The following is a 13,426-nucleotide window of genomic DNA, read 5'->3' as shown; positions in this document are numbered from 1 at the left end:
CCTTTCAGATAAAAACCCTCTGCTCTTCCTTTGCGTTTCTTTGAGCACGGTGTTTCTTACTTATTTTATTTTTCAGGAAAGTTTCACAATCCAACAAAAAGAGGATGACTTAAATTCTTGGATTTTGGTTAACTAGGTATTAATTAATGGAGCCAATCTTTTCCAACAAAAAGGCAATTGTGAGGATATCTTTAAATTTAAAAAATAATTATAAATCTTCCTAGAATTTGATAGAAGTGGTTATTAGCCTAATTTTTAAACTGATAAATAAATTGGGAGACTTTTCTTTTTTATCTATAGGTATTATTTGTTGTTGTCTGCTGTTTAGTCACTCAGTCATGTCTGACTCTTTGCGACCCCATGGACTGTAGCCCACCAGACTCCTCTGGGATTCTCCAGGCAAGAATACTGGAGTGGGTTGCCATTTCCTCCTCCAGGGGATCTTTCCAACGCAGGGATTGAACTTGCGTCTCCTGCATTGGCAGGGGAATTCTTTACCACTGAGCCACCAGGGAAACCCGTTTAATAAGAGGGCCTAGAATCTTAAATCAAACCCCATCTCTGCCATATACTATCTCTATGACCTTGGGAAAGTTATTTACCTTGACAGGTTTAGTTTCCCCCTCTGTAAAAATGGGAGAAATAATAGTACTGCACCATGCTTATCACACGGTGTTGTTGTTATTGTTTACTGGCTAAGTTGCCTGTGATTCTTTGCGACCCCGTGGACTGTAGACCACCAGGCTGCTCTGTCCATGGGATTTCCCAGGCAAGAACACTGGAGTGGGTTGCCATTTCCTCCTCCAAGGGATACTTACCACAGTCTCTGGCATATAGCAATGCCTCTGTGAATGCCAGCTATTCATAGGTGGAGGGTAGAAAAATCTGCCTGAGCTATAGGCCCCCAAGCTAAAGCAGAACACCTATCCATACTCACACCCCCATCTCCTGTGCTATCTGATCACCTACTGTGGCCTAAGAGGAATATTTGCCCAGGCCGAAACTTCTGCTGAGAGCTGATTTCATTTTCAGCTAAGTACTCTGAAAGGAGAAATTGAAAAGCAAAACCCTCCCACACACTGGACATAGCTGCTGACAACCTTAAAGGAAATATAAGTAAATAAATGTAAACACACATGACAAATATTGTACAGGACATATGCTATATAAATATTTATAGCAATATGCTTTGCATTCCTGAATACACTCTGCCCGCCCTCTGGAGACCAATTTACGGGTAAGGCTTTCCACCAGAATGTCTGGCTGAGCACTGGCGAGTAGATTAAGTGTTGGCAATGTCTGTTTTGAGGACATTCTGTGTCTTCACACCAGCCCAAGGCTCTGTACTGTTTCTTGTTTCTGCCATGTATTTTCCCTGAAAAACTAGCTCAGGTTGCAATGAGAACAGCATTTTGACTGCAAAAAGCTAACATATAAACTACAGCCTAGCAAGAAAGGAATAAGAAGAGGTCATGAAAGGAAAGGGACAGACACTGAAAAGCCAACTGCTTTGCAGTAAAGAAATAACAACACACCAGGGCTTATTGTGGGCTACCAGGCCAGCCAAACTCTAAAGGGGTATATCACGCTACTCGGCACCACCCCCGAAGGCACTCGGCATTTAGAGAGCAGGATCAGGAATGGAAAAAGCAAATCTTTACGAGCAGAGGCACCCGAGGAGGGCCCTGACACCCAGAGCAACAGCAGGGTCCCTTACAGGCAGCGTCTTGCCGTCCTCCGCACACACACACATGATCACTTCCACATTCCTCTGTGTGGTCTTGTTGTACTTGTCAAAGTCGCCTTGTGAGAGAGTGATGTAGATGTCATTCCTGACGTCCCCTGAGGCAGAGGGAGAAAGACAAGAGTTGGAGTCTGTGCAGCAGGAGAGACGTCCAACAGAGGGCGCGGGGAGTGGGGGACTGGTGGAAGTGCCCCACCTTGACGTCTGTTAATGACACTAAAATCAGAACTACTTGGAAAAGCATTTTTACTTCATCAGGGAGACTAGAGCAGTAGGTGACAAGAGGATGGAGGAACAGTAGGAAATCAGTAGCAAAAGGGGAGGTGGTCACAATTGGCCATGTTTTTCTCTCCATTAAAAATCATTTAATTTTCATCCTCTAGTGACACCTTCTGGGAAGGCGAAGTAAAGCTTCAATTGGATTGATCTTGGTGCATGAATAAAAACCATGGACATTTCTCTCCATGGGTCTTTTACTGTGCAGAAGGAGACAGAGTGACTTTCCACATGTGTCCAAGTAACACGGACAGGGTCAGGGACAAGGTAGGGAGGGTCTTCAGGAATTAAGGGGGTGGTGATAATTGAAAACCCTACAGGGAATGTACAGGAACTGATGTCTTAGTAAAGGCAGGCATAAATAAAATATGACTCCAGTGGACCACAAGTCAGCTGTGGAGAGAAGGGGTTAGTCGGTGAAAGTGGTCATGGATACAAGTACTAGACTCAAGTTTAAGGCAAATAGGCAAGTTTCAAAAGAGTATTATTATAGAATCTCATTTACTTTTTTTTTTTATTACATACACATTTGGAAACTACATATAGTCGTGGTTACTTTTGGAGACAAAGATTTAAGAGAGCTTTTACTGTTTCGCTGTATTCCTTTTTCATGTTATTGGACACTTTATTTTTATTTCTGTAATAAAAAATAGCTTAACAATTTAAGAAAATGACCATATTCACCCCCAGAAAGAGTGAAATTATTTCACATGAAGTAAAGTGGATGTCCATGGTAAATTATTAAGTGATAAGTCAGTCACAGAACACTGTGCAGAATATATCAAGTAATGGGACAGAAAGTATATAAAGTGTGATTCCATTTGTGAGGAGAAGTGCATGTGTATATATTCATGTATTTATGTTTATAATTTAAATGCATATATTTTTGGATATACAGCTGTTTTCAGCAGGGAAAGAAATAGAGAAAAGCAGTAGAAAGAAAGGAGCTGGCTGTTGAAAGAGAAAATGGATCAGAGAACCTAGACCCCCCTCGACCCCTCCCGGCGGAAGGAGAACCTGGCATGATGATCTCCGGGAATCCCAGCTTCCTGGCCACCACAGTGGTCCTGTCCACGAGGTGTGGGTAGTCCTTGCGGATCTGAATGATGTCACCCACGAGCATCTTCATGGTCACCCAGAGGCCTGGAAGGGAGCACTCAAGATGAAGAGCCAACTTCAAGGTGCTCTCTCAGCCTCTCCCTCCCATGGTCTCTCCCCTTGTTCTCTCCCCGGAGGAGATCATGGAAGCAAAGACAAGTGGCCACAGATGCAATGACCCAGCCCTGGGGGAGGACGGAACGTGGGATGCAAAGAGCTCTGGAGTGAGACACCTCTGATTTGAATCCCGCCAGTTACTTCTAGAGGGCCAGCTTCTGTCACTTCATCATACCCCTCTAAACCCAACCTGTGTAAAGTGGGCTTGATCCCACCTATCTTATAGGACTGTAGGAAGGAGGGAAGCAAACAAGGAAACATTTCAGTGCCTGACACACAGGAGAGAGTCAGGATGCACCGATTCCTCTCTCCCTTCCAGCACAAGGACAGGTCTCCCTTCTGTTTCTCGGGTAGAGATTTCTATCTCTGTAGATCATGAGACACCACTCTTCACAATGGCCTGTCTGGAAGGAAGGCTGTCTCCCAGAGTCTAGGATTTTGATCTGGTTGCTGTAGAATCAAGGGAGCCCAAGCTGAAGTCAGGTCCAGCAGGCACTGTACCTTGCCCTCCGCTGTCCCCCTTGGAGGCGGTGACTTTGCCCAGCAGGCTGTGCAAGAAGTCATTCTCAGCTGTCACCCTAGACAGGAAAAGAGAGCACAAAATGCTTGCATGGTACCCTCACAGGTTCCCCCCTTGCGGTTTCAGGGGCTCCAGAAAGTTGCCAGCCCTTCTACACACCTTAGGTGAAAAGGGGGCCTGCCCGTGTCAGCTCAGAGTGTACCTGCCGTCAAGAAGCACATCTCTCTCTTTCACAAAGCAGTATGGCTCTGAAACTTGGAGAATATCTAGGCTACAAAGTAGAGGCCATTTGTATTCCTAGGAAGATTCTTAAAAAGAAAGGATTCCCCAAGCCCTCAAAGTGCATATCTGCTCAGCAAGGTGGCAAAGCTTTAGCTGCGCATGCTAAGTCCTAATCACATGCTAAATCCAAGTCACTGACCTCATTATCTGTTAAAAAAAAAATCCTCCATAAACAAATGAGGACAATATTCTCAAACTTGGGGTCTTATTCTCAAACTTTTTTAGATCAAGGAAAGGACGTTTACCTTCCTCGCTGCCTCCTTTCAAGTCATGGACATTGGTGCCCATGAGGACGAGGTCCTGATTCCCTGTTATACGCCCCTGAAATGCTGCTGCTTCACGGTCCCGGCCACATTTGCACTTGATGCACTGACCTGTTGTCACCTACCCATTTAATTCCCCACCAAAATATAAGCCTCATGAAAACAGCCATGTCAACCTTGTTCACCACCGCATGCTCTACGCTTAGCAAGTGCCCAGCTCTCTGCCAGCTTTCAATCAAAGCTTGTTAAATAAATAACACCTGATGAATGAACAGGTTGAAAGCTGGATGGATTTGAATGCCTAGGCACTGAGACCATCATTCTTACCCTTTCCTCTTGGAAGGTCCTAACTGGCTATTATCAACTCAAGGAACCAGTTCATCCTGCTTCTGAGTGGCCCTCAATCAGGAAAAATGTGGTTTCAGAGAATAGAAAGTAATGGGAAATCACTCACGGGTGAAAAGGAATGAAGTGCTGCTTTTCCTCATCACTTTCCGCTTTCCCCTTGATGATGTCTGTTATATCCATAACTAGAAAGAGAAGAGAAATGACTTAATGGTTTAAGCCCTCCCGCCCCCAGGAAGGGATGACAATGGGATGAGATAGTAGGGCAGGAAGCTGGGACAGGAAAGCTTAAAAAGACAGGAAAACTTAAAAAGGCAGGAAAGCCAGCATCGGCCACCTGGCAAACGCCTTTGGGTAAGCGAGGCTGAGAGGACGGCAGCCAGAGAAACGTTTAAGAGCCAGGGGCTTAGCAGAAGCCGAGGGGAAAGAGTCAGAGCCATGCCCATGGAACTAAACAATTAGGTTTGCTTCTGACATGTTTCTATTAAAGGTCTACTATACTGACAAAATCCAAGCACAGTGACTCCCTGTAGGATCTGAAGAGCTAATCACCCTCTTATAAACGTGCTCATATTCACAGACACATATCTGGGGATCCTTGAACCCTACATTTCCAGAGGGATCCTGGATCTTCTGAAACTTCTCCTTAAATCAGCCACTGAAGGTCCATAAAACCAAGGTAAAGAACTCTTTCCCCAGAGCAGGGATTATAGAAATGGGGGCAGGGGGAAGAGCATTGAGACTTGCTAGCCAAATAGGGCCAAAATCCTAGTAACAAGAAATTCCTCAAACACTCCAGGCCCCCATCAGGGAGCCATTAAAACTGCCTGGGTAATGATCAACTAGTGACTGTATCTAGCTCGAAAGAGGAGTTAGGGAGCTGAGAGAAAGAGGGGAAACTGTTATCTGAACCTGATCAGCATCCATTCTTTCTGATGAACAGACACTCCCCTCACCTATTCTCAGTGAGCTATATTTGGGTAGAACAATCTCCCTCTGGCTCCAGAGTTGTAGCCTGGGGGGATCAAGGAACCAAATCCCCTTGCCCAGAAAAGTACTTTGGGGATGAGCAAATGACATATTTTAGCTCCTGGGGCTTCTCCTGAAACGAATGGAAAGGAAGTGCTCTCTTTCCCCTGGGCTGCTAAGCAGGTAATATGCAAACCTGGAAGAGCTAGCCAACTAATTGGACAGCCACCTTCAGAATAAGTCAGCAAAAGGACACAGGAGCTGAGAGATAGAAAGATGAAAACTCATTTGAGTTCCTGGATCCAGCAATGCCTGAAGCAGTCTATCCCTAAATCTTTCATTTACACCAGATTGCTGTCACTGGAAACCAGAAGAGAAAGCCAGCTACAGCTGGAGACAAAGACACACTTTACAGTCAGGCCCTCGCTGCTTTAACAGGCACGTGGTGAGGTCAGGAGTATCCTGTATACAGAAGCAGAGCATCTAGAGCAGGTCGTGGATCCACCAGGTCCAAGTCCCTCATTTTGCAGATAAGGAAACTAAGGCCCTGGGGAAAAAGCTTGTCCAAGATCACCTATCTAGCTAGCTGGCAATAATGCCAGTTTAAACACCAGTTAGCTCAGGATAAGCTCATTTCTCCCATTCTGCCACTTGGCAAGAAGTGCCAGGGGACTTGTTGGAGAACCAGCTGATTTGTCATGACAGAAGATCTGGGTGTCCTCAGGAGAAACCTGAGACATTGGGTTTAGATATGGCATACAGGGATTACAAATGTTATACAAGTAAAATGTTGTATTTTAACCAAAAGAAATAAAACTGGCATATAGAATTGGTATTTCCATGGGTGTCTAAATTGCCTTTTAAGAAAAAAAATGTACTTTAGCTTAAATAAAGTGAGTTAATTAAAAGAAAATATATTAGGTAAATAATATAGCAAGTGATAGTCAAATATAATAAAAGCCATAAAAGTGGGACAAGAATAATGAAGTCTTGGAAACTCCCAGGAGAGCTAAAGCTTGGAGAGAAATGCAGAGGTGATGTTTATCTCAAGCAGCCTCACTCGGTTGTGCCAAACGTCCACGTCCACCTGGAACTGAGCTGTGTGGTGGGTGACTCATCCTGTGTATCTGCACTTCCTGTCCTGGGTTGTTTTTTTTTTTTTTAAAGATGATTTGTTCCTCATGATTAGATCCCGCCCATATTGTTCTTCCTTTTCCACCATGCTTGGGAGCGAAGATGCCAACGGCTCAGACGGCTCCGTGGTCCCAACTCTGCTCCAGATGTGGGGATTTCATTATTCACCAACTTCGTCATGATTCTGGACTTAGTCATCAATTACTTTGATTTAATCTCAAGAAATTTAAGTATTAGGGGCTGCCTGGCGTAGGCTTTTGAGCAAGGGAGGGCAAGGAGGAGAGCGAAAGAAAACGTCTGTGAGGCGCACTCCCCTCGAACGTGCGCCCCAGGAACAGGAGGTGCCGTGTGCGTGCCCTTACCTGCCACCCCAAAGGGCCGCCTCAGTCCCTGTGTGCACTTCTTTGTGTTCGTGTCCTTCAGGTCCATCTTCCCGACTCGGACTATTTGACAAATTAAGTAAATTTTATCCCTGTTGAGGTCTTTGTTTCCAAGATCCTGTAGGGCAGGAAGTGAATAGTTACATATTGTGTCTGATGAACAAAAAGTAGAAAAGAAAACCTAGTAATAGTGAATTTGGGAAGGGGGCTAGGTTTTGCACTTGGTATATGTGACATAATTGTATCATACAATTAGTCCTGGAAAATGTGGAAAACCAAGCTATCACATCCATTTCACACATAAGAAAGGTGAGCTTTGGAAAACAAACTGGTGACAGGACTCTGGTGTTCAGTCCTGATTCTTCCACCTCAAATAGATGAGAAAAGAAGGATAGAGGTGCAATGTCAGCTATACAGACAGCAGTTCCTATATGCCAGTGGATGGATCCAAAAATAGCATCAGCTACAAATGACTCCATCCATCTGGTCATGCTCAGCGTCTCTGAGGGAGAAGGCCGAAGGGAGAAGGGAAAACCCTAACAATTGCTACTTGCATGTGTGCTCAGTTGCTCAGTCGAGCCCGACTCTTTTGTCACCCCCCAGACTGTAGCCCAATAGGCTGCTCTGTCCATGGGATTCTCCAGGCAAGAATACTGGAGTGGGTTGCCATTCCCTTCCCCAGAGGATCTTCCTGACCCAGGGATTGAACCCACATCTCCTGCACCGGCAGGCAAATTCTTTACCACTAAGTCACCCAGGAAGCCCAAACAACTACCATTTACTGAGCACCTAATGTTGCCTGATAGCTCACTTGGTAAAGAATCTGCTTGCAATGCAGGAGGCCCCGGTTTGATTCCTGGGTCGGGAAGATCCACTGGAGAAGGGATAGGCTACCCACTCCAGTATTCCTGGGCTTCCCTGGTGGCTCAGAAGGTAAAGAATCTGCCTGTAATGAGGGAGACGTGGTTTGATCCATGGGCTGGGAAGATCCCCTGGAGAAAGGAAAGGTTACCCACTCCAGTATTCTGGCCTAGAGAATTCCATGAACTATATAGTCCATGGGATCCCAAAGAGTCGGACGCGACTGAGTGACTTTCACTTTACTTCACTTAATGTATGTAAATCACCCAGGCATCAAACAACCCCAAGATCCCAGAGTTTCTAAGACAACAGAGTTGACTCCAGCTCAAGCTACAGGTCCAGTACAGATGGGCAGGGACTCCATGCACTCACTTACTCTGGGCCCCTGGCTGAAGGATGACTTATCTTTCACAATAGGTGTATCTACTACCCTCAGAGCATGGGAAGGGACTGTGGCAAGACACTTACTGGTTCTTAAAACTTCCACCCAGAAGAGAGGCATATCACTTCCACTCCCGTTTCACAGGCCAAAGCAAGGGCCATGGCCATACCTAACTGCAAGGGGGACAGAGAAGTGTACTGAACTGTGTGCTCAGAAGGAGGAACGCAGAAGCTGTGAACACACGGATGTCTCAAACACCGTGAGAAGGGTCTCACACGTCGTTGTCTTCTTTGAGTCTTAACAGCTCTCCAAAGTTCTATCATGAATACTATTTGTTGTTTAGATGCTCAGTCGTGTCCAACCGTTTGTGACCGCATGGACTGTAGCCCGCCAGGTTCCTCTGTTCATGGGATTCTCCAGGCAAGAATACTGAAGTGGGTTGCCATTTCCTCCTCGAGGGGGATCTTCCCGATCCAGGGATCAAACCCACATCTCCTATACTGGCAGATGGATTCTTTACCACTGAGCCACGAGGAAAGCCCAATACTATTACTGTAGCCCAGTTCAACATACAAGGAAACCAACACACAAGGAAGATAAAGGTCTTTCCCCAGGACATGACCTTAGTCCTTAGAGACACTGTCTGGCCACTTTGACCCCAAAGTCCATCATTCTAAATGCCACAATGTTTCTTCATTAACCCAGATGTTTTATCATTGGTGCTGTATGTATGGAGAAGTCTTGAGGCTACTGTAAGAATAAGACTGAAAACCATAGGCAAGAGGCTAAGTCCAAAACCTGAGAACACCAGAGAACTCCTGACTCCAGGGAACATTAATTGATAAAAGCTCATCTAAAAACCTCCATACCAACACTGAAACCAAGCTCTACCCACGATCCAACAAGTTCCAGAGCAAGACATACCACGCAAATTCTCTAGCAAAGCAGGAACATAACCCTGAGCTTTAATATTACAGGGTGCCCAAAGTCACACCAAACCCACAGACTTCTCAAAACTCACTACTGGACACTTCATTGCACTCCAGAGAGAAGAAATCCAGCTCCACCCACCAGAACACTGACGCAAGCTTCCCTAACCAGGAAACCTTGACAAGCTACTCGTCCAACCCCACCCACAGGGAGGAACCTCCACAATAAAGAGGAACCACAAACTGCCAGAATACAGAAAGGGCACCCCAAACACAGCAATCTAAACAAGACGAAAAGGCAGAGAAATACTCAGCAGGTAAAGGAACAGGATAAATGCCCACCAAACCAAATAAAAGAGGAAGAAATAGGGAGTCTACATGAAAAAGAATTCAGAATAATGATAGCAAAAATGATCCAAAATCTAAACGCCACAATGCATTTCTTTCACCATCCAAAGGTGCACAGGAGGGAAACCCTCCTGGACCACCCCAGCATTCCAGTGCCCTGCTCAAATCTAAAAGCTTCAGTGTTCCTGAGACCCTCTTCCAGCTGAGATTCAGCTGGAGAAGGAATGTTGAGGCACGTTGTTGGCATCAGAGCAGAGATCCCTGGTTCTGGCTTCACTAGAAAAGGGTTACTTCTGTTCCAAGTTAATTTTCATGTAGGCATATGTTTGGGAACAGCCTGTCTGCTGACATCAGAGCCAGGGCCTGGTAAAGCAGTCACCCCCAGCTTCTCACTATGGCTGATATGGGATAAAGAGGGACAGACATACAGCATTTCTGGGAATAAGACATGGCCTCAACATGGTCCACACTTCCTGCTTGGGGGCTGTCACATGGTTACATTCTATGTGTCAACACAGATAGGCTATGCTGCCTAGCTGCTTGGTCAAACACTAGACTGGATGTATCTATGATGCATTTTGTAGGTCTAATTAGTATCTAAAAATCAGTTGACTTTAAGTAAAGGGCATTTCCTTCCATGATGTAAGTGGGCCTCGTCTAATCAGTTGAAGGTCTTAAGAGCAAAACTTGAGGTTTCCCAGAGAAGAAGGAAGTCTGCCTCAAGACACTGCAATGTATCCCCGAGCTTTCAGACTGCTGTCCAGCCCTACCGATTTCAGACCTGTGAGCCCCTCACAGTCACATGAGCCAAATTCTTAAAATAAATTACGTATTTATGTATCTTGTTGGTTTCATTTCCCTGAAAAACCCTTCACTGATACAAGGTCTGGCCTCACACAGCTGGAAGAATAGATTCTCCCCAGTCTCCCACTGGGAGGGAAACAGAGAAGGATGGGAGAGGGGGCTTTCTAACCACAGAAGCCCCTCCCCTCATTTGCATTTCTTGCCTTGCTCAGTAGGCAACTGAATTTGAGTTGCCAATCATCTCACAGCCAGCCAGTGGGACAGCCTCTTCTCTGGCCTGTCTGACGCCTTCCTCCAACTCACCCTGAAATCCCCCTGAAATTCATCTTTAGAGGCCATGTTCATTATTTCATTTCTCTCCCCCCTACACTGGTAATAGCTCTCTATTTCTTACCCTGTTAGTGTTAATTTTCCCCAGCTGATGTGAAAGGTCCCAGACATAATATATTTCCAGCTATCCTATCCCACTGATTCCCCACTATTCTCTGCATGCAAGTACTCTATTTTTGTCACAAAGATTTCTTTATCACTCCACAAACACACAATGCTCACTTTCAACTATAGATCTTTCTGCCTAAGCCCCCCGTCTGTACCTCTGCCTCTAAAGATTACCTCTTATTCCTCTATATATCCACATCCTTCCCATTCTTGAAAGCTCAGGTCCTGTTTCCCTCATAATGATCTCCATCCTTAATTACTTCTCCCCTCCCATGCGGAATTTTTTATATTTTGAAATATCTATGTTGGTATCTTTCAGAGTCATTTCAGAGCCACAGAATCCCTGTCACCTGACAGGTCCCTTCCTAAATGTTACCGGATGAATTGTGCCACCCCACCCCCACCCACCACCAAACTCTTATGTTGACCTCCCATGTCTCAGAACATGACTGTGTTGAAGCTAAAATGAGGTAATTAGGGTAGGCGCTAATCCAGTAAGATTGGTGTCCTTCCAAGGAGCCCGGGACACAAACACAGAAGAACGAGTGAACACTCAAGGAGAATGTGGCCATGTGCAACGCCAAGGGGAGAAGCCTGCCAAGGAACCAACAGTGTCAGCGCCTGGGTCTTGGACTTCCAGGCACTGGAGGTGTGGGAAGCTGAATTCTTATTGTCTCAGCAAAAACACCACCCAGTGTGGATGTGACTGGTGACAGAAGTAAACTCCGATGCTGTAAAAAGCAACACTGCATAGTAACCTGCAGTGTTAGGTCCAGGAATCAAGGCAAACCGGAAGCGATCAAACAGGAGATGGCAAGAGTGAAAATCGACATTTGAGGAATCAGCCAACTAAAATGGACTGGAAGGGGTGAATTTAACTCAGATGACCATTATATCTACTACAGGGAGCAAGAATCCTTTAGAAGAAATGGAGTAGCCATCATGGTCAACAAAAGAGGCTGAAATGCAGCACTTGGACCCAATCTCAAAAATGACAGAATGATTTCTGTTCATTTCCAAGGCAAACCATTCAATATCACAGTAATCCAACTCTAAGCCCCAACCAGTAATGCCGAAGAAACTGAAGTTGAATGGTTCTATGAAGACCTACAAGACCTTCTAGAACTCACACCCAAAAAAGATGTCCTTTTCATTACGGGGGACTGAAATGCAAAAGTAGGAAGTCAAGAAATACCTGGAATAACAGGAAAATTTGGCCTTGAAATACAGAATGAAGCAGGGCAAAGGCTAATAGAGTTTTCCCCAGAGAATGCACTGGTCACAGCAAACACCCTCTTCCACCAACACAAGAGAAGACCCCACAAATGGACATCACCAGATGGTCAATACCAAATCAGACTGAATATATTCTTTTCAGCCAATCCCAAAGATTGGGAAGAAAACTGTCCTTTTCCAGTCCTGTGGCCACTGCTGAGTTTTCCAAATTTGCTGACATGTTGAGTGCAGCACTTTCACAGCATTCTTTTAGGATTTGAAATAGCTCAGCTGGAATTACATTACCTCCACTAGCTTTGTTCATAGTGATGATTCCTAAGGCCCACTTGACTTTGCATTCCAGGATGTCTGGCTTTAGGTGAATGATCACACCATTGTAATTATCTGGGTTATGAAGATGTTTTGTATAGTTCTTCTGTGTATTTGTGCCACCTCTTCTTAATATCTTCTGCTTTTTTTAGGGCCATACCATTTCTGTCCTCATTCCCAACTTTGCTTGAAATGTTGGGCTGGATGAAGCACAATGCTGGAATCAAGATTGCCGGGAGAAATATCAATAATCTCAGATATGCAGATGACACCACTCTTATGGCAGAAAGTGAAGAAGAACTAAAGAGCCTCTTGATGAAAGGGAAAGAGGAGAGTGAAAAAGTTGACTTAAAGCTCAACATTCAGAAAACTGAGATCATGGCATCCGGTCCCATCACTTCATGGCAAATAGATTTGGAAACAGTGGAAACAGTGACAGGCTTTATTTGTTTGGGTTCCAAAATCACTGCAGATGGTGACTGCAGCCATGAAATTAGAAGACACTTGCCCCTTGGAAACAAAGTTATAACCAACCTAGATAGCATATTTAAAAGCAGAGACATTACTTTGCCAACAAAGGTCCATCTAGTCAAAGCTATGGTTTTTCCTGTAGTCATGTACGGATGTGAGAGTTGGACTATAAAGAAAGCTGAGCACTGAAGAATCGATGCTTTTGAACTGTGGTGTTGGAGAAGACTCTTGAGAGTCCTTTGGACTGCAAGGAGATCCAACCAGTCCATCCTAAAGGAAATCAGTCCTGAATATTCACTGGAAGGACTGATTCTGAAACTGAGACTCCAATACTTTGGCCACCTGATGCAAAGAACTGACTCATTTGAAAAGACTCTGCTGCTGGGAAAGATTGAAGGTGGGATGAGAAGGGGACGACAGAGGGTGAGATGGTTGGATGGCATCATCGACTCAATGAGCATGAGTTTGAGTAAGCTCCGGGAGTTGGTGATGGACAGGAAAGCCTAGCATACTGCATGCA

General features: G+C 45.1%; 1 protein-coding gene across 1 annotated transcript in view; it reads right to left on the bottom strand.

Moving 5' to 3' along the window:
• Positions 1 to 13,426, bottom strand: part of DOCK2 (dedicator of cytokinesis 2) — a 459,408-nt gene that overhangs the window by 395,725 nt on the left and 50,257 nt on the right. The window contains exons 10-14 of the mRNA XM_061129423.1: positions 7,111 to 7,246; positions 4,755 to 4,830; positions 3,737 to 3,813; positions 3,038 to 3,163; positions 1,718 to 1,842 (exon numbers count right to left, since the gene is read on the bottom strand). Coding sequence (XP_060985406.1) covers positions 1,718 to 1,842; positions 3,038 to 3,163; positions 3,737 to 3,813; positions 4,755 to 4,830; positions 7,111 to 7,246 — 540 coding nt within the window. The remainder of the gene's footprint in view (positions 1 to 1,717; positions 1,843 to 3,037; positions 3,164 to 3,736; positions 3,814 to 4,754; positions 4,831 to 7,110; positions 7,247 to 13,426) is intronic.

This window comes from Dama dama, chromosome 25, assembly GCF_033118175.1.
Source record: "Dama dama isolate Ldn47 chromosome 25, ASM3311817v1, whole genome shotgun sequence".
NCBI classification, from domain to species: domain Eukaryota; kingdom Metazoa; phylum Chordata; class Mammalia; order Artiodactyla; family Cervidae; genus Dama; species Dama dama.
Note: the sequence above shows the minus strand (reverse complement) of the source record. Positions and strands in the feature narration are given on the sequence as shown.